At 45.8% G+C, this 26,174-nt stretch overlaps 1 protein-coding gene across 2 annotated transcripts in view; it reads right to left on the bottom strand.

The window, feature by feature from the left end:
• LOC137376391 (glycine N-acyltransferase-like protein 3) overlaps positions 1–26,174 on the bottom strand; it is a 62,463-nt gene that overhangs the window by 5,700 nt on the left and 30,589 nt on the right. For both annotated transcript variants that reach the window (XM_068044857.1, XM_068044856.1), the window contains 3 exons: positions 25,800–25,907; positions 18,766–18,886; positions 3,567–3,699 (listed from right to left, as the gene is read on the bottom strand). In XM_068044857.1, the coding sequence (XP_067900958.1) occupies positions 3,567–3,699; positions 18,766–18,886; positions 25,800–25,907 (362 nt within the window). The remainder of the gene's footprint in view (positions 1–3,566; positions 3,700–18,765; positions 18,887–25,799; positions 25,908–26,174) is intronic.

Here is a 26,174-nt window from a genome sequence, read left to right as displayed (position 1 = left end):
CACCCTTTCAGGACAGAGATGAGGAGAATTATTTTCTCAAGAGGGTTGTGCAACTTTGCAACTCCACCTCAGAAGGTGGTGGAGGCGGGGTCACTGAATATTTTTTAAAGGCGGAGGCAGATTGATTCCCTTACCGAACAAGAATCTAAGGTTATCGGGGGTAGATGGGAGTGTGGAATTCGAGACACAGACAGATCAACCAAGATCTTATTGAATGGTGGAGCAGGCTCGAGGGGCCGAATGGCCTACTTCTGCTCCTAATTTGTATGCTCGTATGTAATAGATTCCAGCATTTTCCCTTTGACAGATGTTGAGCTAACTAGCCTGTGGTTTTCTGCTTTCGGTCTTCCTCCGTTCTTGAATAGCAGAATTACATTCACTATTTTCCAATCTGATGGGACCTTCCCAGAATCTAGGAAATTTTGGAAAATTAAAACCAATGCATCCACTTCCTTTAAGACCCTAGGATGAAATCAATCAGGACCTAGGGACTTGTCAGCTTTTAGTACGAATAATTTTCTCAGTACCCTTTCCCTGGTGATGGTAATTGTTTCAAGTTCCTCCCTCTCTTTCAACTCTTGATTCACAATTATTTCTGGGATGTTATTTGTATCCTCTACAGTGAAGACAGATGCAAAAAATCTGTTCAATTCCTCCGCCATCTGCTTATTTTCCATTAACTCCCCGGACGCACTCTTTGGAGGACCAACACTCACTTTACTTCCTCTTTTCCTTTTTAAATACTTTTAGAAACTCTTAGTATCTGTTTTTATATTTCTATCTAGCTTTCTCGCTCATTATTCTTTTAGTCATTCCTTGCTGTTTTTTATATTCTGTCCAATCTTCTGACCTGCCAATACTCTTCGCTGAATTATACGCTGTTTCTTTCAATTTGATACTAACTTTAACTTCCTTAGTTAGCCATGAAAGGTGCATCCTTCCCCTTGAGTCTTTCTTTCTCCCTGGAATGTATCTTTGCTGAGTGTTATGAAATATCTCCTTAAATGTCTGCCATTGCATCTCTACAGATCTATCACTTAACCTAATTTCCCAGTTTACTTGAGACAGCTGTCTTCAAACCCTCATAATTACCCTTATTCAAGTTTAAAACACTAGTCTTAGATCAACTCTTCTCACTCTCAAACTGAATGCGAAATTCAATCATGCTGTGATCATTGCTAACTTGGGGCATCTTTACTATGAGGTCATTAATTAATCCTGTCTGGTTACACATCACCAGATCGAGAGTAGCCTGCTTTCTGGTTGGCTCTAGAATGTGCTGCTCTAAGAAACTGTCCTGAAAAAGCTGCGTGAACTCATCTTCCAGGCTACCTTTACCAAACTGATTTATCCGATCTATCTGTAGATTAAAATCACCCATGATTATCACTGTACCTTTCTCACAAACCCCCATTATTTCTTCCTGTATACCCGTCCCTACAGTGTGGTTACTGCTAGGGGGCATTTAAACTATTCCCACAAGTGACTTTCTATCTTTACTATTTCTTATATCTACCCAAACTGATTCCACATCTTGATTTTTTTTAGAATTAAAGTCACCTCTCTATTATACTGTCATCCTTAATTAACAAAGCTACCCCCTCCACCTTTTCCCAGTTTCCTATCCTTTCGAAATAAATGTCCTGTACCTTTGAATATTCAGGTCCCAGCCTTGGTCACCTTGCAGCCATGTCTCTGTAATGGCTATCAGATCATACATATTTATTTCTATTTGAGCTACCAATTCATTTGTTATGACTGCTCCGCACAAATAGAGCCTTTAGTTCTGTCTTTTTACTATTTACACAACTTCTAGCCTTAGCAGCTTGCAAACTCTTAATTTTGTACATTCTGTCCCTTCCTGCCATGCTCTGATTATTATTTCCCTTAAACACTGGTCCCAGCACGGTTCAGGTGAAGATCATCCCAACGGTACAGCTCCCACTTTCCCCAGTACTAGTGCCAGTGCCCCATGAATCGAAACCCATTGCTCCCACACCAATCTCTGAACCACGCATTTAACTCTAATCTTATTTACTCTACTCCAATTTGCTCGTGGTTCAGATAATAATCCAGAGATTATCACCTTTGAGGTTCTGCTTTATAATCAAGACCCTAACTGCTCATACTCTCTATGCAGAACCTCTTTCCTAGTCCTATCTATGTCATTCGTACCCATGTGGACCACAACACTGGATCCTCCCTCTCCCGCTTCGAGCAGATGTCCCGAACCCTGGCACCAGGAGGCAATACAGCCTTCTGGACACTCGCTCTTGACCACAGAGAACCGTATCTGTCCCCCTGATTATACGGTCCCCTACAACCACTACATTACTATTTACTCCCCCCTCTTAAATGGATTCCTATACCATGATGCCACGGTCAGTTTACTTCTCCATCCTGCAGCCCTTGCTCTCATCTATACAAGCTGAAAGAACCTCAAACTTGTTGAACAATTGCAAGGGCTGAGGCTCCTGCCTTCTCGATCCCCTTAACTGCTTTACTCGCGGTCACACCCTCCTGTCCCTGACCAAATCAGAAGATGCTATCCTATAGGTGTGAACGCCTTCTGGAACAAAGTGTCCAGGTAACTTTCCCTCTCCCTAATACATCGCAATATCTGTAGCTCGGCCTCCAGCTCATCAACTCTGAGCCGAAGCTCCTTGAGCTGCAGAAACTTACTGGTGTGTTTGCCGTAGATCACACTGGTGTCCACAAGTTCCCATGTATTACAGCCACAACACATCACCTGCCTTGTCATCCTGATTGGGTTTTAAATAACTAAATAATGATTTACTTAATTAATAGGAAATACTAACCAGCCAATCTATTAAGGTTTACTGCTGTTGGTAAATAAACCTTACGATTACTAAAATTACCTGAGTTTTGAAAGATAAATGACAAAACTGTCACCAACTAATCAACTACCTGTTTTCCTGTGACATCACACTTTGATTTTTTTTCCCCTCAGAATGCGGTTTTCTGCTCTGGTGGCCTAGACTGGCCTGAACTGCCTAGCTGTTTAACGGCCTTTGGATCTTGCTCTGTCTCGTTACTTCCTGCCGCTGCTGCTCTTTAATGGCATCCAGGTCTCGCTTTTGTTTTGGAAGCAGAGGGATCAGTAGTGAATCCCTGCATCAAAGTAAAATTCCTCATGAAGCATAAAACAAATATGCTTCAGTAAGAAATAGTTAGCAAGAGAGGTGGTGAGAATCAAACCTTTAGTTAACATTCCCTCCCAGATAATTAATCTTCCTCTTCTGTTTTCTCTCCCACACTACACCCTTTCCATCAAAAATAATAGGCTAAAGATCGCCTTCCAGTTGTTTCCCAGTGGCATTCTTTGCCCAGCTATTAGTCGGAGTACATGAATATTGAAGGGTGGTTAGCCATTTTGATTCACTTCCTCTTTCGTCCCTTCTTTCAGGTGGAAGCACAAGCCATGGCTGGGATCAAAAGCTCACTGTACATGCAAACTGTGTCCCACACCCTGGTGCAGAAAGCAGGACCATTTGTGAGAATGATATTGCTTATAAGTTGATCTGCTACAGAAAATTAGTGCCTACCTTTCTGGGGCGATGTCAAGCAAGTCTTTTGGATCTTCAAGTATCATTGCACAGGAATTGCTTGCAATGCTTAATGTGAATTTTTTGCAAGCTGCAACATCCTTCACCAGTTCAAGGAGACTCACATCAATTCCTTAACAAAGAAAATGAGAGCTTGAGCAATAACTCTTCAGGCAGTACAAGTGCTACAATTCAATCTTGGAGATCAAAGACACAAAATCATGACCGTCACCGACCTCATCTCTTTTGAAGATCTTCCCTCCACCGCCTCCAACCTCAGTCCCCCAACCCCAAGGAGCCCACTTCTACCTCCTTTCCAAAATCCACAAAAAGGACTGCCCTGGTAGACCTACTGTTTCAGGCTGTTCCTGCTCCACTGAACTGATTTCATCCTCTCAACTCCATCTTTTCTCCCCTTTTCCTGTCTCTTCCCGCCTACATCCATGACTCTTCAGATGCCCTCTGCCACTTTAAGAGTTTCCAGTTTCCTGGCCCTAACCGTCTTCTCTTCAATATGGACATCCAATCTCTCTGCACCTCCATCCCCCATCAGGAAGGTCAGAGGGTTCTCCACTCTTTCCTTGAACGAAGGCCCAACCAGTCCTCATCCACCACCAACCTCCTCAATCTGGCTGAGCTTGTTCTCACATTTAACGATTTCTCCTTTAACTCCATTCACTTTCTCCAATAAAAGGTGTTGCTATGGGTACATGCATGGGACCTAGCTATGCCTACTTTTTTGTGGACTATGTGGAACATTCTTGTTCCAGTCCTACTCAGGTCCCCTTCCTCATCTCTTTTTCTGGTACATCGATGACTTCATCGGTGTTGTTTCCTGTTCTTGGCCTAAACTGGAAAATTTCCGGAAGACAAAAGTCCTGTACCAGTCTGCTCCTGCAGCACAACACTGCCCACCCCCCACCCACACCGACTATCAAGATCCACGGTGGGTCACTGGGCAATGTGGATCACTTCTCATACCTTGGGAGCCTCCTCTCAGCAAGGGCAGAGAGATCACCAGTGGTGCCTTGGCAAGATCCTGCAGATTCAGTGGCAGGACAGGCACTCCAATATCAATGTCCTCTCTCAAGCCAACATCCCTAGAATCAAGACACTGGTCATGACTAGTTAGTTATGTTGGCGGGTCACATCGTCCACATGCCTGACACAAGAAGTATTTAGATGAGCACTTGAAATGCCATTGCATACAAGGTTACGGGCAAAGTGCTGGAAAATAGGATTAGAATAGATAGGTGCTTGATGGCTGGCACAAACATGATGGGCCGAAGGGCTTGTTGTTATGCTGAAAAAAATGTGACATCTCCACTGATTCGTGGGAATCTCTTGCCCAAGACCACCCAAAATGGAGAAGCATCCATAAAGGTGCCAGCCAGTTCAAACAACGTCGCCATGCCCAGGTAGCAGCCAAGCGCAAGCAGTGGAAGGAGCATGCGGAAATTTGATCATCCCATCTACTCACCTCATCAAACACCGCCTATTCTACCTGTCACAGAGAATGTGGATCCAGAATTGGACTATTCAGTCACCTAAGGACCCACAACCCTGGAGTGGAAGAAAGTCATCCTCATTCCAGAGAGACTGCCTAAGAGAAAAGAGGAGGAGCTATGCCTGCTTTCTTGTGGAATATGTGGAACATTCCTTGTTCCAGTCCGACTCAGGTCCCTTCCTCACCTCTTTTTCTGGTACATTGATGACTGCATCAGTGTTGTTTTCTGTTCTTACCCTGAACTGGAAAATTTCAACTTTGCATCCAATTTCCACCCTTCTCTCACCTTCACATCTCTGACTCCTCCCCTCTCTGCCTCTATTTTTGGGGCAGGCTATCAACCAAAATTCACTATAAGCCCACTGACTCCCACAGCTACCTCACCTATACGACCTCACACCCACTTCCTGTCAGGATCCCATTCCATTCTCCCAGTTTCTCAGTCGTATCTATTGTGATGATTCAACCTTCCATAACAACACTTCTGATGTGACTACCTTTAATCTCAACCGAGGAATCCCTCCCCCCCCCCACCCACTATGGTTGAGAAGGCCCTCAACCAGGTCCGTCCCATTTCCTGCACTTCTGCTCTCACCCCTTCCTCTCCCTCCCACAACGATGATAGGGTTCCCCTTGTCCTCAACTTCCACACCACCAGCCTCATTACTCAATGGATCATCATCTGCCATTTCAGCCACCTTCCAGCATGACACCACGCTAAACACATCTTCCCCTCCCCTTTCTGCATTCCAAAAGGGCCATTCCCTCTACGACACCCTGGTCCACTCTTCAATCATCCCCAACAGCCCCTTGCCTTCCCATGGAGGCAACATGCAACATCTGCCCTTTTACCTCCTTCCTGCCAATGTGTTTTGTTGAATGATAATTTTCTTTGGTCCATTGACTGGAGATCTGAATTTATATTTTTATTTTTAAAGACAAGTTGCCAGCAAAGTCATCCCTTTCAGCTTAAGATGATCACCTAATTTGCAACACTGTATCCTACACTGCAATGCTTGAGGAGAGAGATAAAATGTCTGCTCAGTCCCCAGCAAAAGCCAAGACCCAAGTTTAAGGGAACTGTTCATTCTCTTTCTTTTAGAAAGAAGAAATATTGTTAACTGCTATTTTGAATCACTGAGTGACTGTCATGTGAAAAACCCCTCCCCATCTGTGGTTTTAAGCTGGTGCTTTCTCTACAAAGGAGAAGCATCTGGACTCTGATATCAGCAGACCCTAAGTGAGGGTCTCTCTCTCTATTCCAGCTTGAAAGCTTTGAAATCCTGCCTGTTGATTGACTATCTTTGCATACTCCAGCTACAATCAGAAACCCCATTGGAAGAAATCATCCGCATCGCTATCTCCAACAGACTCACCGAACCAGTCATCTACCTCTTCAAACTAAAAGCCTCAGGACCACTGAATTCAGCTAGAAGCCAGCCGAAGCACCAAACTCCAGACTGTATAATTATTTTTTAAAATGGACTCTAACTCAAACAATTTACCTTTCCCCACTCTGTAACCTATTTGTGTGTGTGGAAACCTCTAGTGTATGTAGGAGAGTGAAAGTTGGTGTTTTGTTTATTATCAGTTCGGTTTAGATACAATAAAGTTAACCCCTTTATTTGTTAATTCAGGAAAACCAGTCTGATTGGTTCTGGTTATGATCATTGCAAGTAAGTAATCAAACACCTACTGAATTGGCCAGTATATCCTCTTTAAGGAAAGAATTAAACCTGTTGTGGTCTAACAAGGAGAGGGGGAAACCCTCTTCACTCCAGATGGCTTATTCCAGTGCCAGATGATGCCCTTTCAGAGACTGATGAACCAGGTAGTGGCTGGCCTGCCCAACTGTGTAATGTAGCTGGATGATCTGTTAGTGTACAGTGACACCTGGTGGGGGGACCACCTAGACCAGTTCGAAGCCCTCTTCTATGGATCAGCGGATGGGGTAGCTGTTGAACAGGCAGATACAGAGTGCAGAGAGTCTGTGAGGAAGGTTAGACAGTTGACAGGGCAAAGTTGCAGCCAGTATGATGGGTTGAAATGTGTCTATTTTAACGCAAGAAGTGTCAGGAATAAGGGTGATGAACTTAGAGAATGGATCAGTACTTGGAGCTACGATGTTGTGGCCATTACGGAGACTTGGATATCACAGGGGCAGGAATGGATGTTGGATGTTCTGGGGTTTCGATGTTTCAAAAGGAATAGGGAGGGAGGTAAAAGAGGTAGGGGAGTGGCATTGCTAATCAGGGATAGTATCACAGCTGCAGAAAGGGAGGTTGTCGAGGAGGGTTTGTCTACTGAGTCAGTATGGGTGGAAGTCAGAAACAGGAAAGGAGCAGTCGCTTTATTGGGAGTTTTCTATAGACCCCCCAATAGCAACAGAGACACGGAGGAACAGATTGGGAGGCAGATTTTGGAAAGGTGCAGAAGTAACAGGGTTGTTGTCATGGGTGACTTCAACTTCCCTAATATTGATTGGAACCTCCTTAGTGCAAATAGTTTGGATGGAGCAGATTTTGTCAGGTGTGTCCAGGAAGGTTTCCTGACTCAATATGTAGATAGGCCGACGAGAGGGGAGGCTATGTTTAATTTGGTGCTTGGCAACGAACCAGGCCAGGTGGCAGATCTCTCGGTGGGAGAGCATTTCAGTGATAGTGATCACAACTCCCTGACCTTTACTATAGTCATTGAGAGGGATAGGAGCAGACGGGATGGGAAAATATTTAATTGGGGGAGGGGGAATTACAATGCTATTAGGCAGGAACTGGGGAGCTTAAATTGGGAACAGATGTTCTCAGGGAAATGCGCGACAGAAATGTGGAGGTTGTTTAGGGAGCACTTGCTGCGACTGCTGGATAGGTTTGTCCCGATGAGGCAAGGAAGGGATGGTAGGGTGAAGGAACCTTGGATGACAAGAGATGTGGAACAGCTAGTCAAGAGGAAGAAAAAAGCTTACTTAAGGTTGAGGAAGCAAGGATCAGACAGGGCTCTAGAGGGTTACAAGGTAGCCAGGAAGGAACTGAAGAATGGACTTAGGAGAGCTAGAAGGGGACATGAAAAAGTCTTGGCGGGTAGGAGTAAGAAAAATCCCAAGGTGTTCTACACTTATGTGAGGAACAAGAGGATGGCCAGAGTGAGGGTAGGGCCGATCAGGGATAGGGGAGGGAACTTGTGCCTGGAGTCGGAGGAGGTAAGGGAGGTCCTTAATGAATAAAAGCAAAATACTGCGGATGCTGGAAATCTGAAATAAAAACAAGAAATGCTGGAATCACTCAGCAGGTCTGGCAGCATCTGTGGAAAGAGATGCAGAGTTAACGTTTCGGGTCAGTGACCAAAGAAGGGTCACTGACCCGAAACGTTAACTCTGCTTCTCTTTCCACAGATGCTGCCAGACCTGCTGAGTGATTCCAGCATTTCTTGTTTTTATTCCTTAATGAATACTTTGCTTCAGTATTCACTAGTGAGAGGGACCTTGTCGTTTGTGAGGCCAACATGAAACAGGCTGATATGCTCGAACAGGTTGATGTTAAGGAGGAGGATGTGCTGGAAATTTTGAAAGACATGAGGATAGATAAGTCCCCGGGGCCGGACGGGATATACCCAAGGATATTACGGGAAGCGAGGGAAGAGAGGGAAGAGATTGCCGCGCCTTTGGCGATGATCTTTGCGTCCTCACTGTCCACTGGAGTAGTACCAGATGATTGGAGGGTGGCAAATGTTATTCCCTTGTTCAAGAAAGGGAATAGGGATAACCCTGGGAATTACAGACCAGTCAGTCTTACGTCGGTGGTGGGCAAATTATTGGAGAGGATTCTGAGAGACAGGATTTATGATTATTTGGAAAAGCATAGTTTGATTAGAGATAGTCAGCATGGCTTTGTGAGGAGGTCATGCCTCACAAGCCTTATTGAATTCTTTGAGGATGTGACAAAACACATTGATGAAGGAAGAGGGGTGGATGTGGTGTATATGGATTTTAGCAAGGCGTTTGATAAGGTTCCCCATGGTAGGCTCATTCAGAAAGTAAGGAGGCATGGGATACAGGGAAATTTGGCTGTCTGGATACAGAATTGGCTGGCCCATAGAAGACAGAGGGTGGTAGTAGATGGAAAGTATTCAGCCTGGAGCTCGGTGACCAGTGGTGTTCCGCAGGGATCTGTTCTGGGACCTCTTCTCTTTGTGATTTTTATAAATGAGTTGGATGAGGAAGTGGAAGGCTGGGTTAGTACGTTTGCTGATGACACAAAGGTTGCTGGAGTTGTGGATAGTGTGGAGGGCTGTTGTAGGTTGCAACGGGACATTAACAGGATGCAGAGCTGGGCTGAGAAGTGGCAGATGGAGTTCAACCTGGAAAAGTGTGAAGTGATTCATTTTGGAAGGTCGAATTTGAATGCAGAATACAGGCTTAAAGACAGGATTCTTGACAGTGTGGAGGAACAGAGGGATCTTGGGGTCCACGTCCATAGATCCCTCAAAGTTGCCACCCAAGTTGACAGGGTTGTTAAGAAGGCGTATGGGGTGTTGGCTTTCATTAACAGGGGGATTGAGTTTAAGAGCCGCGAGGTTATGCTGCAGCTCTATAAAGTCCTGGTTAAACCACACTTGGAATATTGTGTTCAGTTCTGGTCGCCTCATTATAGGAAGGATGTGGAAGCCTTAGAGAGGGTGCAGAGGAGATTTACCAGGATGCTGCCTGGACTGGACGGCATGTCTTATGAAGAAAGGTTGAGGGAGCTAGGGCTTTTCTCATTGGAGCGAAGAAGGATGAGAGGTGACTTGATAGAGGTGTACAAGATGATGAGAGGCATAGATAGAGTGGATAGCCAGAGACTTTTTCCCAGGGCGGAAAGGGCTATCACCAGGGGGCATAATTTTAAGGTGATTGGAGGAAGGTTTAGGGGAAATGTCAGAGGTAGGTTCTTTACACAGAGAGTGGTGGGTGCGTGGAATGCACTGCCAGTGGTGGTAGTAGAAGCAGATACATTAGGGACATTTAAGCGACTCTTGGATAGGTACATGGATGATAGTAGAATGAAGGGAATGTAGGTAGTTTGATCTTAGAGTAGGTTAAAGGGTCGGCACAACATCGTGGGCCGAAGGGCCTGTACTGTGCTGTACTGTTCAATAGGTTACAGTCGGCTGACCTCGTGGTAAATCTTGCAAAGGGCAAGTTCGCTAAAGCTCAAGTAACCTATCTAGGGCATATGGTGGATCAAGGGTAAGTGTTGCCCAAAGAAGCAAAGTTACAGGCGCTGATAGATTTTCCCCTCCCCATGACCAAACAGGAAATAGATTCGAATTGCTCACACTTGTGATACCAATAGCCACAGCGATAGAAAGCCATGGTCATGGGACAAGGTGTTGCATCTCTGTTCCCGATCACACTAAATAACACTCCACTGGAAGTGGTTAGCAAATTCTGCTACCTTGGGTCCAAGGTGACAGACAATCTGTCCCTCGATACAGAGCTCGCTACATGCACAGGGAAAGCAGCTACCACCTTTCGCCGACTTGCGAACACCACCAAGCTGATCCTTAGGACCAAGTTTATGGTTTATAAGGCCTGTGTTCTCAGCACCTTGCTGTATGCTGTGAAACATGCGAGACTTACAGCTACCAGGAAAAGAAGCTCAATAATTTCCATCTTTGCTGTCTGCGGCACATTATGGGTATATCCTGGCAGGACAAAATCACAAATGTAGCAGTCCTCTCAAAGGCAGAGCTCCCAACTGTGTTGGCACTAATCAAATAGGCAGCTTCAGTGGATCTGACATGTCCGCAGGATGGAAGACGGTCCCATACGCAAGGACCTTCTGTATGCGGAGGTAGAAACATAGAAAAATAGGAGCAGGAGTAGGCCATTCACCCCTTCGAGCCTGCACCACCATTCAATACGATCATGGCTGATCATCCAAACTCAGTACCCTGTTCCTGCTTTCTCCCGGTATCCCTTGATCCCTTTAGCCCTAAGAACTATATCTAACTCTTGAAGATATTTAATGTTTTGGCCTCAACTGCTTTCTGTGGTAGAGAATTCCACAGGTTCACCATTCTCTGGGTAAAGAAATCCCTCCTCATCTCAGACCTAAATGGCTTACCCCTTATCCTTAGACTGTGACCCCTGGTCCTGGATCTCCCGCCATCGGGAACATCCTTCCTGCATCTAGTCTGTCCAGTCCTGTTAGATTTCTATGAGATCCCCTCTCATTCTTCTAAACTCTAGCAAATACAAACCTAATTGACCCAATCTCTCCTCATAAGTCAGTCCTGCCATCCGAGGAATCAGTCTGGTGAACCTTCGCTGCACTCCCTTCATAGCAAGAACATCCTTCCTCAGATCAGGAGACCAAAACTGCACACAATACTCCAGATGTGGTCTCACCAAGGCCTTGTATAATTGCAGCAAGAAATCCTTGCTCCTGTACTCGAATCCTCTTGCTATGAAGGCCAGCATACTATTTGCCTTCTTAACTGCCTGCTGCACCTGCATGCTTACTTTCAGCGACTGGTGCACAAGGACACCCAGGTCTCATTGCACCTCTCCCTTTCCCAATCTATCGCCGTTCAGATAATAATCTGGGGAATGCTCAGTTCCCATTCATAACAAAAAGGAAAATAAGGCAGAGACGTCTGTCTGTCCACCTCCACTACGCTGCCCAGAATTTTCACTTCCAGCTGTGTTCATCCATGGAGCACCCAAATGCTTTCCCAATCTATCGCTGTTCAGATAATAATCTGCCTTTTGGTTTTTGCCACCGAAGTGGATAACCTCACATTTATCTACATTATACTGCATCTGCCATGTATTTGCCCACTCACTCAACCTGTCCAAATCACACTGGAACTTCTCTGCATCTTCCTCACAGCTGACACTCCCACCCAGCTTTGTGTCGTCTGCAAACTTGGATATATTACATTTAATTCCCTCATCTATATCATTAATATATATTGTGAATAGCTGGGGTCCTAGCACTGATCCCTGCGGTACCCCACTAGTCACTGCCTGCCACTCGGAAAAAGACCAGTTTATTCCTACTCTTTATTTCCTGTCTGCCAACCAGTTCTCTATCCATGTCAGTACCTTACCCCCAATCCCACATGCTTTAATTTTGCACGCTAATCTCTTATGTGGGCCCTTATTGAAAGCCTTCTGAAAGTCCAAAGACACCACATCCACTGGTTCTCCCTCATCTATTCTACTAGTTACACCCTCAAAAAATTCCAGTAAATTTGTCAAGCATGATTTCCGTTTTGTAAATCCATGTTGACTTTGTCCGATCCTGTCATTGTTAGGTAGTCGGGGTCAGACGACCAGTGGGGCGCCCAAAGCTCTGTTTCAAGGATGCTTGCATGTGTGACTTGACAGTCCTAAATGTCGACTATCGCATTAGGGAGTCACTAACTGGTGAAAGAGGGAAATGGCGACACAGCCTGTGGACTGGTGTGCACTACCACGATGACCAGTTGCTACTGCAGTTTGGCAACAGGCACCAACGTCAAAAAACAACTCACAGCATCACTTGGCAGCTTCACATGCAGCACTTGTGGCAGAACTTGCCTCTCCAGGATTGGCCTTCACAGCCATCAACAAAAGTGCACCAAGAGAAGACACCTGACCTAAATGGATTGTTTGCTGCGTGTCCATCATCTTTCACAGATGGAAGGATGCCAGCCAGCGAGCGAGAAAAAAAAAAAGAGGCACACACACGTGTGCCCATAGCTTTACTTGCACAACATCTGACCCAAGCTATTTTAAAAAAAATAGGTTAGCCTTCTGAAAGTAAATGTCATGCCATCATTATTTATCTATTTATATATTAAAATGATTGTTGGAAACAATAATAATGAAATTAATATGTAGAGCTTTGTAAACATATTCTACTTGGTATTAGTGTTGCAGCATATGAAACTCATACAATTCTATTTTTTTTTACAGATCAGGAGAATTCATCAGTTATTTATAGGTCAGGGGTTCGTTCATTCGTTGGTAATATTGGAAGAATTAATTAGCTATTTCCAAGTCATCCTCCTGTTACTAATGGCACTGCTGTATGTATAATATACATACTTCTGTACTTAATATTTCTATTGCAGTACAAGAAAGAGAGAAGCAATAAAATTGTTAACGTAACAAAAATATCTGACAGCATTCTCAGTTACTGTGCAGCTTTTGGTGAAGGGAGTTAGCAGGCACAAATTAGGAAGGCCAAGCTGGAAGTATATTAAAATCACAGGGAAGTCAGTGGTAAGTATTTGTGGAAAAAAAACTTGAATAAAGCAATTTTTAGTAATAACAGATGTGATGCAATGAGAAATGGAAATAGGCATAACAGCAAAGGCACTTCTAAAATTATTTGTGACATAATATAATGCAAATATATGTAGTCATTCATACCACAAAATATAGTGTATAAATTATAAATTATTGTAGGTTAATTTTCTTTCCCTTTCTAAGCTATGAGTGGCACTGATAAGGCTGCATTTATTGCCATCCCTAGTTGCCCCAAGTCTTATCCTTGAACCTGTGCAGTCCTCATGGTGATGATGTGTGGTAGGTTTTCTGAGTCACAAAGCTGGATAGCAGCTTTTACCCTGGAGTAATGTAAAGATTTTACTGAACATCTAGTGTCATCTAGAACATCTTTCTCGCCAGGTACGTCGAGGTGGCCGGCAGCAGCACTGATGTCAAGGACCCCTTTGGGATCTGGACCAGCAAGCGGCAGGTCAAGGTGACCTTGAAGGTAGATCCCAGTGGAGCCATCATCCACCCTCCCTCCAGCTTCGCTATCGGGGGAAGTCGAGGCTTCTTGGTCTACGCTGGGCAGCCCAGAGTTTGCCGCACCTGTGGCAAATCTGGTCACATGGCAGCCAACTGCAGCACGGTTGTTTGCAAGAACTGCAAGGAGGAAGGCCATCAGACCAAGGACTGTAAGCAGACTAAGTGTTGCAACTTGTGCGGTGCGGCAGGCCATCTCTACAAGACCTGCCCCAAACGTTGTCTCAACTATGCTCAGGCGGCAAGGTCCAAGGAATGGCCGGGCGAAGGTTCGACGAAGGCGTCCGCTGTTCGAAAGCAGACCAGCAACCTTCTCCGCAGTGAGGAACTTCAACCTGAGAAGGAAGGGGAGGCGGCTGAAACCAACGACCCAGCACCTACCCAGCGCCCGGAAACCCCTCCTCCGCAGACAGAATCAATGGAGGAGGAGGCAGCAGATGGACAAACAGGTCAGTGGCAAGTGGTCCAGAGGAAAACCACAAAGAAAAAACATCCCAAAGCCACCACCCAAACCAGTGGCAAGAGGAGGCTCTCTTCTGAATCAGACTGCAACAACTCCTCTTCACTGGACGGGGAAATGCTGGAACGACAGCCCCTTCAAAAGAGGCGGCAGAACTCCGAGATGGATGATAAAGCATCCCAGCCCCCGGGCACTGGAAGCGTGATGGGCCCGGCGTGCCCCAACCCCAATTCCCCACACGTAACGACGTGGCCAAAGCATCTCAGCTCCGGGACACCGGGAGCAAAGACACGTCTGGCGCACCTGAGCTCCGGGAGACCGGGAGCTGTGATGTTTTCGAGGAGGAACAGATGGAAGCAGCTGAGGACAACCCAATCCTCTCTGCCTACAAGACCCCCCCGATGTCACCCGAGCGGCACAAACCCTGCATGAAAAATCAGGAGGGGTTTCTGAGCCCAACCAACGTGAAACTGCTTGCGCATACGATGGGTATGCAGGAACATCCCGAAGGGGAAGGACTGGGACTAGCGAGGACAAATGGTATGGGAAGCAACAACTAATTTTTAGTAAAAAATGGGTGTAAGAATTGCTTCCATTAATGTGCGTAGCATTAAATCGACTACGCGATGTGTTTCAACCTTGGATTACCTTGCCAAGGTCAAAGCTGACCTACTGTTTCTGCAGGAGTGTGGAATACCACACCTCAGCACCTACAGGCAGTGGTCGCGATGGTGGTCCCACGGGCCATCGATCTGGTCGGGGGGTAATGACTGCCGTTCCTCCGGCCTGGGTATTCTGCTGCGGGGAGGTAACTTCACCATCTCCGAAGTTAAGGAGGTGGTGGGCGGCCGCCTCCTCGTAGCAGACGTGATGTACAACAACGCTCCGCTCCGGTTGATCAACGTGTACGCCCCGGTACAACGCAGCGAGCGGCTGACCGTCTTCCAGCAGCTCCCACTGCTGCTGGCGACGTCCAGGCCGGTCATCCTAGGCGGTGACTTCAACTGCATCATCGATGCGGCTGGACGATCCGGCAGTGACGACAGCAAACTGGACGCTACGTCCAGATTCCTAGTAGAAACAGTTAAGGATGCCAAACTGCACGACGTCTTCAGCAAACCTGCAGACGGAGCGCAGCGCAGATACACATGGTCAAGATCGGACGGGTCTGCCCGTTCCAGGATTGACTTCCTGTTTGTGTCCCGTGCTGTCACGGTCGGATCCACCGACGTCAAGCCGGTGTTCTTCTCCGACCACTGCCTCTTACTGGCCGACTGTCACTTACAGGACGACCAGCGGGTTGGCAGAGGGACGTGGAAGCTCAATGCGACACTGCTGACCCCAGAGAACGTTGAGGAACTCAAAAGGGATTACAATGGTTGGAGGACCGTGAAACCCCTCTTTGAGTCTCCAGTTCACTGGTGGGAAGCGATTAAGGAGAACATCAAGAGGTTCTTCATCCACAAAGGTGTTCAGAAGGCGAGAGAGAGACAGAGGGAACTGTCCCGACTCCAGAAAATTATACAAAATCTACTCCGGTTGCAGTCAATGGGGGTCGAGGTCAAGGAGGACCTCCAAGAGGTGAAGAGCCAGCAGGCCTCGCTCTTTGCCAAGGAGGCCTCCAAGATCATCTTCCGGTCCAGAGTCCGCTCCATCGAGCAGGATGAGACGTGCTCGCGTTACTTCTTCCAAAAGGTACACAGAGAGAGCTCTGTTATCAGCAGCCTGAAGGAAGAAGATGGCTCGGTAACGTCTTCGCAGTCCGACATACTAAGGATCAGCAAATCCTTTTATGCTGGGTTGTATGACGCGAAGCCCACAGACAGCAGAGCCTCCCAGTCCTTCCTGTCATCTATCACAGAGGTCTTAGATGACAGCAGGAGGGAGGGACTGGACAAGCCGCTAACTCTGGACGAGCTGACAAAGGCCGTCGAGTCTTTCGAGACGAGTAAAACTCCCGGGAGCGACGGCTTACCGGTCGAGTTGTACTCGGCCCTGTGGGACTGGGTCGGCCCGGACCTGCTGGAAGTATACGAGAGTATGCTCCTGGCCGGTAGCATGTCAGAATCCATGAGAAAAGGCATCATCACCCTCATTTACAAGCAGAAGGGGGAGAGGGTAGAAATCAGAAATTGGCGGCCCATCTCACTGCTTAATGTTGATTACAAGATTCTGTCCAAAGTCATAGCCAGTCGAGTCAAGTCTGCTCTGGAGCTGGTGATTCACCCCGATCAGACCTGTACTGTACCCGGCAGGAAGATCTCTGATAGCCTCGCGCTACTCAGGGATACGATCGCCTACGTACGGGACAGGAGGGTGGACACCTGCCTCATCAGCCTGGACCAGGAGAAGGCCTTTGACAGGATATCGCACACCTACATGATGGACGTGCTTTCCAAAATGGGGTTTGGGGAGGGAATCTGCAATTGGATCCAACTGCTCTACACAAACATCAGTAGCGCAGTGTCAATCAACGGGTGGGAATCTGAAAGTTTCCCGATCAAATCTGGAGTCAGACAGGGCTGTCCTCTGTCCCCGGTCTTGTTTGTTTGCTGTATTGAACCCTTTGCTGAGTCTATTAGGAAGGATGCGAGCATAAGAGGGGTGACAATCCCAGGCAGCGGAGGCACTCAGGTCAAAACCTCCCTGTACATGGATGACGTCGCCGTCTTCTGCTCGGATCCGCTGTCCGTGCGCAGACTGATGAGCATCTGCGACCAGTTCGAACTGGCCTCGGGAGCCAAAGTTAACCACGGCAAGAGCGAGGCCATGTTCTTTGGGAACTGGGCTGACCGATCCTTTGTCCCCTTCACCGTCAGGTCAGATTACCTGAAGGTGCTGGGGATATGGTTCGGAAGTGCCGGGGCGTGCACCAAAACATGGGAGGAGCGAGTAGCCAAGGTACGACAAAAGTTGGGCATGTGGGGGCAGCGATCTCTCTCCATTGTGGGTAAGAACCTGGTCATCAGGTGCGAGGCGCTCACGTTGTTGCTCTACGTGGCGCAGGTCTGGCCCATACCCCACTCCTGCGCCGTGGCAGTCACCCGAGCCATTTTCCGCTTCGTCTGGGGATCTAAAATGGACCGGGTCCGGAGGGACACGATGTTCAAATCTCTGGATATGGGCGGGAAAAATGTACCCAACGTGGCCCTCATCCTGATGACCACCTTCGTGTGCGGCTGCATCAAGCTATGTGTCGATCCCCAGTACGCAAACTCCAAGTGTCACTACGTGCTGAGGTTCTATCTGTCCCCGGTGTTGCGAAGGATGGGCCTGGTCACATTGCCGCGGAACGCACCATGCAGTTGGGCGGCGCCGTACCACCTATCCTTCGTGGAGCAGTTTCTGCGGAAAAACACCTTTGACCACCGGTCCATCAGGCAGTGGTCTGCACGGAATGTCCTCAAGGCCCTACGGGAAAAGGAAACGGTGGATCCTGTCGGATGGTTCCCCGAGCAGACCGTCAAAGTCATTTGGCGGAATGCCTCATCACCAGAACTTTCAAACAAGCACCAAGACGTAGCTTGGCTGGTGGTGAGAAGGGCCCTCCCCGTCAGATCCTTCATGCACACCCGAAGTCTCGCCCCCTCCGCACAGTGCCCCCGCGTTGGCTGTGGTGGGGAAGAGACGGTCGCCCACCTCCTCCTGGAATGTGCCTTTGCAAAGCAGGTGTGGAAAGAGATGCAGTGGTTTTTGTCAAGGTTCATCCCAAGCAGCTCTGTAACACAGGAGTCTGTGCTCTACGGGCTGTTCCCAGGGACGCACACCGAGACAAACATCAACTGCTGCTGGAGGACTATCAATTCGGTGAAAGACGCCCTTTGGTCTGCCCGAAACTTGCTGGTCTTCCAGCGCAAAGAGTTGTCCACCACCGAATGTTGCAGACTGGCACATTCCAAGGTCCAGGACTACGTGCTGAGGGACGCACTAAAGCTTGGGGCAGCCGCAGCAAAGGCTCAATGGGGAAAGACCACAGTGTAAGGTTCCCCCACCAAGCTAGACTGAGGGGCTGGATCCATGGGAAACCCCTCGAACTGTATCGTTAATATTCTGAATTGCTGTAAATGTAAAACTGTAATTGACATGACAATTGTGAAACGGAAGGGTTGGGAAGAAACTCATGACAGTATTGAAGGAAACTGATCTCCCTTGCAATGTTTGTATTTTTTGGTGCTGTTTGGAAACTGTTTGGCAATGTAATTTTTACAGATTTTTATGAATAAAGTATATTTTGGAAATAAAAAAAAAAACTAGAACATCTAGCCACAATCTTTCACATAATGAACCTAAGCTGTGTCATTATTGTATTGATATGTAAACTTATATGTAAAATATGATGGGGACAGTTAAAGAGAACAATTTATAGATTGGCAATAACTACGATGGCCAAGATTTTTGAATGAAATGTTATATAAAGAAAGGTATTTTGCCTTCCTTGTATACATCATACCTCCAAACATGAAACAAGTTGTCCAACTGACAACATTGTCATCCATGAGAAGATTGTGCAAACTGCTCTCATCTTTGGAAAACACTGCAAGTGTAGATTCATCTGGATTGCAAATTTCTTCCTAAAGAGTAGAGAACAAAAGCAAGACAAAGTTATGATTAATTAATTCATCTGATAAACTAAAAGGACAATTCTTCAACATTTTTTTTTAAAAACATGGCAAATTCTAAATTTTAGTTCAAATACATAGTAGAGCCCCACATCTCACCTTACCAATTTAGTTGTCTTGATAAGTATGGTAGTTTATGTAACAACATAGTAACTGCAAGCCTGGCCTGCAATGTCTTCCAGGGTTGAACAGGCTGCCAATGCTCACCATCTAGGCATAGATAGGAAGGCAACGGAAAAATTGCCTGTGGAACTATAGCCCAAAAGAGAATCACATCTTCAGTGGAGGAGCAAAGAAAAGGAGGTGATAGATAGATAGAGCTAAACAGGAAAAGCCTGAAATATAGAATTGATGGAAAACAAAGAGGCAGAACAAACAAAACAGACAAGAGAGAAAGAATTCAGTTACTGGCATAACTAGTTTGCATTAAGCCAGGTAAACAGTAAAACATGGTGGAGTAATGAACCTGTAATGGATTACTCGGCAGCTCAACAAATGCATTGTATTGGTGCACTAAACTATAAAGTGGGAAGGAGATGGCTGTATTTCTGTATTTTCCTATTTGGTACTGGGGGAGATGATCACCACAAGCAGGGAAGAAACCTCCCTCCGCTTGTTCTTGTACACCTCTTATTTGCTCTGTACAGTAATACAACCTCACCTGATTAATTGGCCACATAATATGGAAGAATATAACTAAACAGGGGGAATAAAAATGAATTATTTATTGGTATGTCACACCTCTTATTTGTTATACAAATATTTTCAAAATGCGAATACTTTACAGTTTCGTTCTTGGACCTGTTAAATTAAAGTTTGGTGGGGGGGTGACTCAAGAGTTAAACATGATCTTGATACTGGGTGCCTGAAAAGGAAAGAATGTACTTCAAGTTTTTAACAACTCACAACACTGTGTGCTCCATCCTGCACCATATTCTAATGTACTCTGTACATTTCTGTATTTGTATTATTTCTGTATTACTTTAGAATTATAGAATGATGGAATGATACATGACAGAAAGAGGCCAGTCAGCCCATTGTGCCTGTGCCAGCTCTATGATACAGCTATCCAATTAATTCGACTCCACTGCTCTTTCCCTGTAGGCCTGTAAATGTTTGTCATAGAGCGATACGGCACTGAAACAGGCCCTTCGGCCCACCGAGTCTGTGCCGACCAACAACCACCCATTTATACTAATCCTACATTAATCCCATATTCCGTACCACATCTGCACTATTCACCTACCTACACTCGGGGAGATTTACAATGGCCAATTTACCTACCAACCTGCAAGTCTTTAGTTGTGGGAGGAAACCGAAGCACCCGGCGGAAACCCACGCGGTCACAGGGAGAACATGCAAACTCTGCACAGGCAGTACCCAGAACCGAACCCGGGTCGCTGGAGCTGTGAGCCTGCGGTGCTAACCACTGCGCCACAGTGCCGCCCCTTTTCCTTCAAGTATTTATTCAATTCTCTTGAATGTTACTATTGAATCTGTTTCCATCACCCTTTCAGACAGCGTATACCAGATCATAACATCTCACTGTAAAACAATGCTTCATGTCACCTTTGGTTCTTTTACCAGTCACCTTAAATCCATGTCCTCTGGTTACTGACCCTTCTGCTTGTGGATACAGTTTCTCTATATTTACTCTAACAAAACCATTCATGATTTTGAACACGCTATCAAATCTCCTCTTAACCTTCTTTGCTCTATGGAAAACAACCCAGCTTCTCCAATCTATCTACGTAACTGAAGACCCTCATCCCTGGTACCATTCTAGTAAATATCTTCAGCACCCTCTTAAAGGCCTCGACTGTTAGTATTCAGAAAACTTGGTGGTGAAGGATAAAACAGGAGCCAATATTTACACAATTTTATAAGCATTTATTCGTAGAGATGCGCATTACAAACATGCACTGACTAAACTCAAATCCCAGTTCCAGTCAGTTCCTATATATATTTCTTCTGGACCAGTTCCTATTTATAGGGGCCCCAAGGGAATCCCTAATGAATGTCCATGAACTGCATCCAATTAAACACAATTAATTTACAACTAAAAACAAAGTGCTGGAAATAGCAGGGCTGGCACAATCTGTGGAGAGAGAAACAGTTCTGATGAAAGGTCACAGACCTGAAACATTAACTCCAGCATCCGCAGTATTTTGCTTTTTAATATAAAACTAACATTGACATCCTTCCTAAAGTGTGATGCCCAGAATTCAACACAATATGCCAGGGTTTTATTAAGGTTTGGCATAACTTCCTTGCTTTTGTATTCTATTTCTCTATTAATAAAGTCAATAATCTCATATGCTCTTTTAACAACCTTCTCAACTTGTCCTGCCACCTTCAAAGATTTGTGTACATACACCCCAGGTCTCTTGTTTCTGTACCCCCTTCAAAATTTCTCCATTTTGGTTAATATTGCCTCTCCTCATTCTTATTTTTATTTATTTTATTTTATTTTACTTAGAGATACAGCACTGAAACAGGCCCTTCGGCCCACCGCGTCTGTGCCAATCAACCACCCATTTATACTAATCCTACATTAATCTCACATCCTCACCTTCCCTCAATTTTCATACCACCTACCTATACTAGGGGCAATTTATAATGGCCAATTTACCTAGCAACCTGCAAGTCTTTGGCTGTGGGCGGAAACCGGAGCACCCGGTGAAAACCCATGCAGACACAGGGAGAACTTGCTAACTCCGCACAGGCAGTACCCAGAATCGAACCCGGGTCGCTGGAGCTGTGAGGCTGCGGTGCTAACCACTGCGCCGCCCTACCAAAATGTAGCACTTCACACTTCTCTGCAGTAAATCTCATCTGCCATGTGTCTGCCCATTTCATCAGTCTATATCCTCCTGAAGTCTGTTACTACCCTCCTCATTGTTGACTATAATTCCAAATTTTGAATCATCCACAAACTTTGAAGTTATGCCCTGTATACCCCATTTCACATTGTTAATCTCTGGCTGGAAAAACAACCGTTCACCACTACTCTGTGCTCTCTGGCCCTTAGCCAATTTTGTATCCATGCTGCCACTGTCTCTTTAAGCCCACGGGCTTTAGCTCTGCTAACAAGTCTATAAATGCAGTACTTTGTTGAATGTCTTTGGAAAGTCTATGGCTGGTATTTTACGCCCTTCCAAAGAGCGGGATGGTGGCGTAAAAATGGAGTGGGAGGCTTGGGGGGCCCTTCCCGACCTGCTCACACCACCACCATTTTACACAGGGCGGTGGCGGGTAACAGCGTGCCTGCCCCAGGCCAATCAAGGCCCTTAAGTGGCCAATTGACAGCCACTTAAGGGCCTCCAACCACTGCCACGAGGATTTTACCCGTGGCCGGTTGGGCAGCCCAGGCCTGAGAAAAATTGCTTGACAAAAGCAGGAGGCTCTCTGACAGCATGAGAGGGGGCACTCCTGATCAGGCACCCTGTGCCTGACAGAGGGCTGCCCCCGATGCCCCAACCACCCCCAATGTCCAGCATGCCCCTCTCTTCCCCACCCCCCACCCCCAAATCGACGACCCTTGCTTCACCGGGACCTGACTGATCACCCCCGGCAAGGCCCCAAAAACTTACCTTTTCCCGAGGCCATCCTTCCTCCTCTTCGTGAAGCTGGGTTGCAGTCCCAGCGGTGACCACTGCTCCCGGTAGCGCTGCTGGCCCGCTGATTGGCCAGCAGCTCCATTTGGCAGGACTTCCTGCCTCAGTGAGGAGGAAGTCCCGCCTCAGACCTATTAAGGGCCTGGGGCCATAAAATTCTGACTGGATCCCCAGGCCAGGCGGAGGCAAGATCGCCAATTTTTCAGTGGGTGGAGGGCTCCCGTTCAACCGAAGGTAAAATTCAGCCCTACATAAATACCATCAACCCTTTCAGTTACTTCAAGGTATTATATCTTTTCATATGGATTTTTAGCTAACCTAAGTATTTTAAATGCAACATTGAGCTGCACCATGAAACCATCTCCTACACTGTGGCAGATGGAATTTAACGTGGGTAAGTGTGAAGTTATCCAATTGAGGAAGGATATATTGGCCTTGGAGGGGTGATCTAATTGAGGTGGTTAAGATGACTAGGGGTGGGTAGCATAGAGGTAATGTTACTGGATTAGAAACCCAGAAAACTAATGCCCTGGAGACACGTGTTCAAATCCCTCTGTGGCAGCTGGGAAAATTTAAATTCAATTAAGTTAATAAAAGATGCCAGTCTTCAAACAGTAAAGGCTATGAGCACCAACAACATTCAGGCAGTAGTACTGAAGACTTGTTCTCCAGAACTAGCCACACCTTTAACCAAGCTGTTCCAGTATAGCTGAAACACAATGTGGAAAGTTGCCCAGGTATGTTCTGTCCACAAAAACAGGACAAATCTAATCCAGCCAATTACTGCCCCGTCAGTCCACACTCAATCAGCAAAATGATGGAAGGTGTCGACGACAATGCTACCAGGGGTACTGACTCAGCAATAACCTGCTCACCGATGCTCAGTTTGGGTTCTCCTAGGGCTATTCAGCTCCAGACCTCATAACAGAGTTGGTCCAAGCATGGACAAAAGAGATCAATTCCAGAGATAGTGTGACATCAAGGCAGCCTTTGACCGAGTGTGGCATCAAGTAGACCTAGCAAAATTAAAGTGAATGGTAATCAGGGCAAAAACTCTCCACTGGTTGGAGTCATACCTAGCACAAAAGGAAGATGGCTGTGGTTGTTGGAGGCCAAACATCTCAGCCCTAGGACATCACTGCGGGAGTTCCTCAGGCTATTGTTCCAGGCCCAACCCTCTTCAGCCCAGAAGTGGGGATGTTCGCTGATGATTGCAATGTTCAGTACCATTCGCAACTCCTCAAATACTGAAGCAGTATGTGCTGGCATGCAGCAACAGCTGGACAACAGTCAGGCTTAGGTTGATAAGTGGCAAGTAACATTCGCGCCATACAAGTACCAGGCAATGACCATCTCCAACAAGAGAGAATTGAATCCCCTCAACATTCAGTGGCATTACCATCGCTGAATTCCACCACCCCCCCCACTCCCACCCACCCAATCAACATTAACCAGAATCTTAACTATAACAAATACTGTGGCCATATACAGCAGATCAGAGGCTGGGAATTATGCGGCTAGTAACTCACCTCCTGACTCCCCAAAGCCTGTCCACCATCTACAAGGCACAAGTCAGAAGTGTGATGGAATACTCCCCACTTGCCTGGATCAGTGCAGCTCCAACACTCAAGAAACTCAACACCATCTAAGACACAACAGCCCACTTGATCGGCACCCCATCCACCACCTTAAACAGTCACTCCCTCCACCAACGGCGCACAGTGGCAGTAGTGTACACCATATGCAAGATGCACTGCAGCAACTCGCCAAGGCTCCTTTGACAGCACCTTCTAAACTCGTGACCTCTCCATCGAGAAGAACAAGTGCAGCAGATTCATGGGATTAGTTGCAAGTTCCCATCCAAGTCCACACACCATCCTGACTTGGAAATATATCACCGTTCCTTCTTGGGACTCACTCCCTAACAGCACTGTGGTTGTACCTGCACCACATGGATTGCAGTGGTTCAAGGCGGTGGCTCATCACCATCTGCTCCAGGGGAATTAGGGATCAGCAATAAATGCTGGCCTTGCCAGCAACACACACATCCCAAGAACAAATAAAAATGGTAAATAAATAAGGGATGTGATAAGGTAATTCGAGGGAAACTATTTATTTTGGTGGTAGGGTCCAGAACAAGAGGGCATTAAAATTAGAGCTAGGTAGTTCAAGGGCGACATCCGAAAGCACTTCTTTACATTTAGGGGAGTGGAAATCTTGAAACCTCTCCCTCAAAAAAGTCATTGAGGCTAGGTAAATACTCTGTCAAACAGATTGATAGGTTTTCGTTAGGCAAAGATAATAAGGATACAGCGCCATGCAGGAAGATGGAATGAAGATTCATAATCAGACATGATCGAAGTGAATTGTGGTACAGTCTCAAGGGGCTGCATGGCCCGCTCTTGTTCCTATGCTCTTTCAAAAGGGAATTAGTTATATGAAAAATAGTAAATGTTATGGGGAGTGGACAGAAGAATGAGATTAGACGATGTGATTCTTGTGGAGAAAACACCAGCACAGGCTTGACAAGCTGAATGTATTCCTGCATTGTAATATTCTATGACCTGTTGAGAAAGAACTTAAGTTTCACTTCAAAGAAGCTGGCTTCTAAATCATAGGTAAGGAGGGGTAAATCTGGGCAGCAGCTGTTGTTTAGTTGACTGTTTAACTGTTTATCTTCTACGTCATAAAGAGAGAACTCCATCAGGAAATGCAGCTCCACACAAGAACATTAGAAAACTGTTAAAAGGATTGTAAGAAATCAAACACTTGTTATTTTGATTTGAAATCAATTTGAAGTATTTGTGTGTGCGAAATGATGTCATTCTCTTTCTCGAATTTTGCTTCTGAGTAAATATATTTCCTCTAATAAACACAATTTGTAGACTTAGCCTGAAGTCTGACAGCAGAGTAGTTTTCTGCCTTTCAGAGTAATCAGCAGTGTATAACAAACATTCCCTCTAAATTCCCTTACACAATTCCATATTACAAGGGTATATTATTAGCACTGGGGCATACAACTCTCATTCACAGCCAGTTTTAAATTACAAATTTTGGTTCATAGGGAATACAAGTTCACCAATGGAAACTGCCATCTGCCATGGACATAAATAAAGAGACTTGGGAGAAAACCCATATCTTAACTTCAGGTCTGCTCTTTTTACTATTAACTGCATATTTTATTGCTTCATATCTTGTTCTTTACTGGTAATAAAGTACATTATTTCTTACCAAGCACATTTGCATACCTTTTTACATGGTCGACATATTACAGTACTGAAGCCAGGCCAAGAATCAACAATAACTTCCAGATCATGTATCTTGCCTTTGTTAATGTTTAGAATAGTTCCATAAGTCTAGAATAAAACAGAGCACATTTTACTGCCATGAAATCTGGAAAATTGGTCTCACTTTGCATTATGAAGTAACTCAATGAAGACACCCCCGAATGAGGAAAAATCTAACTCAGACTCTCTCCCAGCAGAAGGGCGTGTAGCATATGATCCAAATCTATTATAAATGACAGAAGACATATAACTGTCACCAGTTATATCTACATAATCTGGATAATAATCTACACAAGAGATTATGTAAATTTAACAATTTAAATTATTTTCACAATC

Source organism: Heterodontus francisci, chromosome 13 (assembly GCF_036365525.1).
Source record: "Heterodontus francisci isolate sHetFra1 chromosome 13, sHetFra1.hap1, whole genome shotgun sequence".
Lineage (NCBI taxonomy): Eukaryota > Metazoa > Chordata > Chondrichthyes > Heterodontiformes > Heterodontidae > Heterodontus > Heterodontus francisci.
This window is presented reverse-complemented; position numbering and strand designations above follow the sequence as displayed.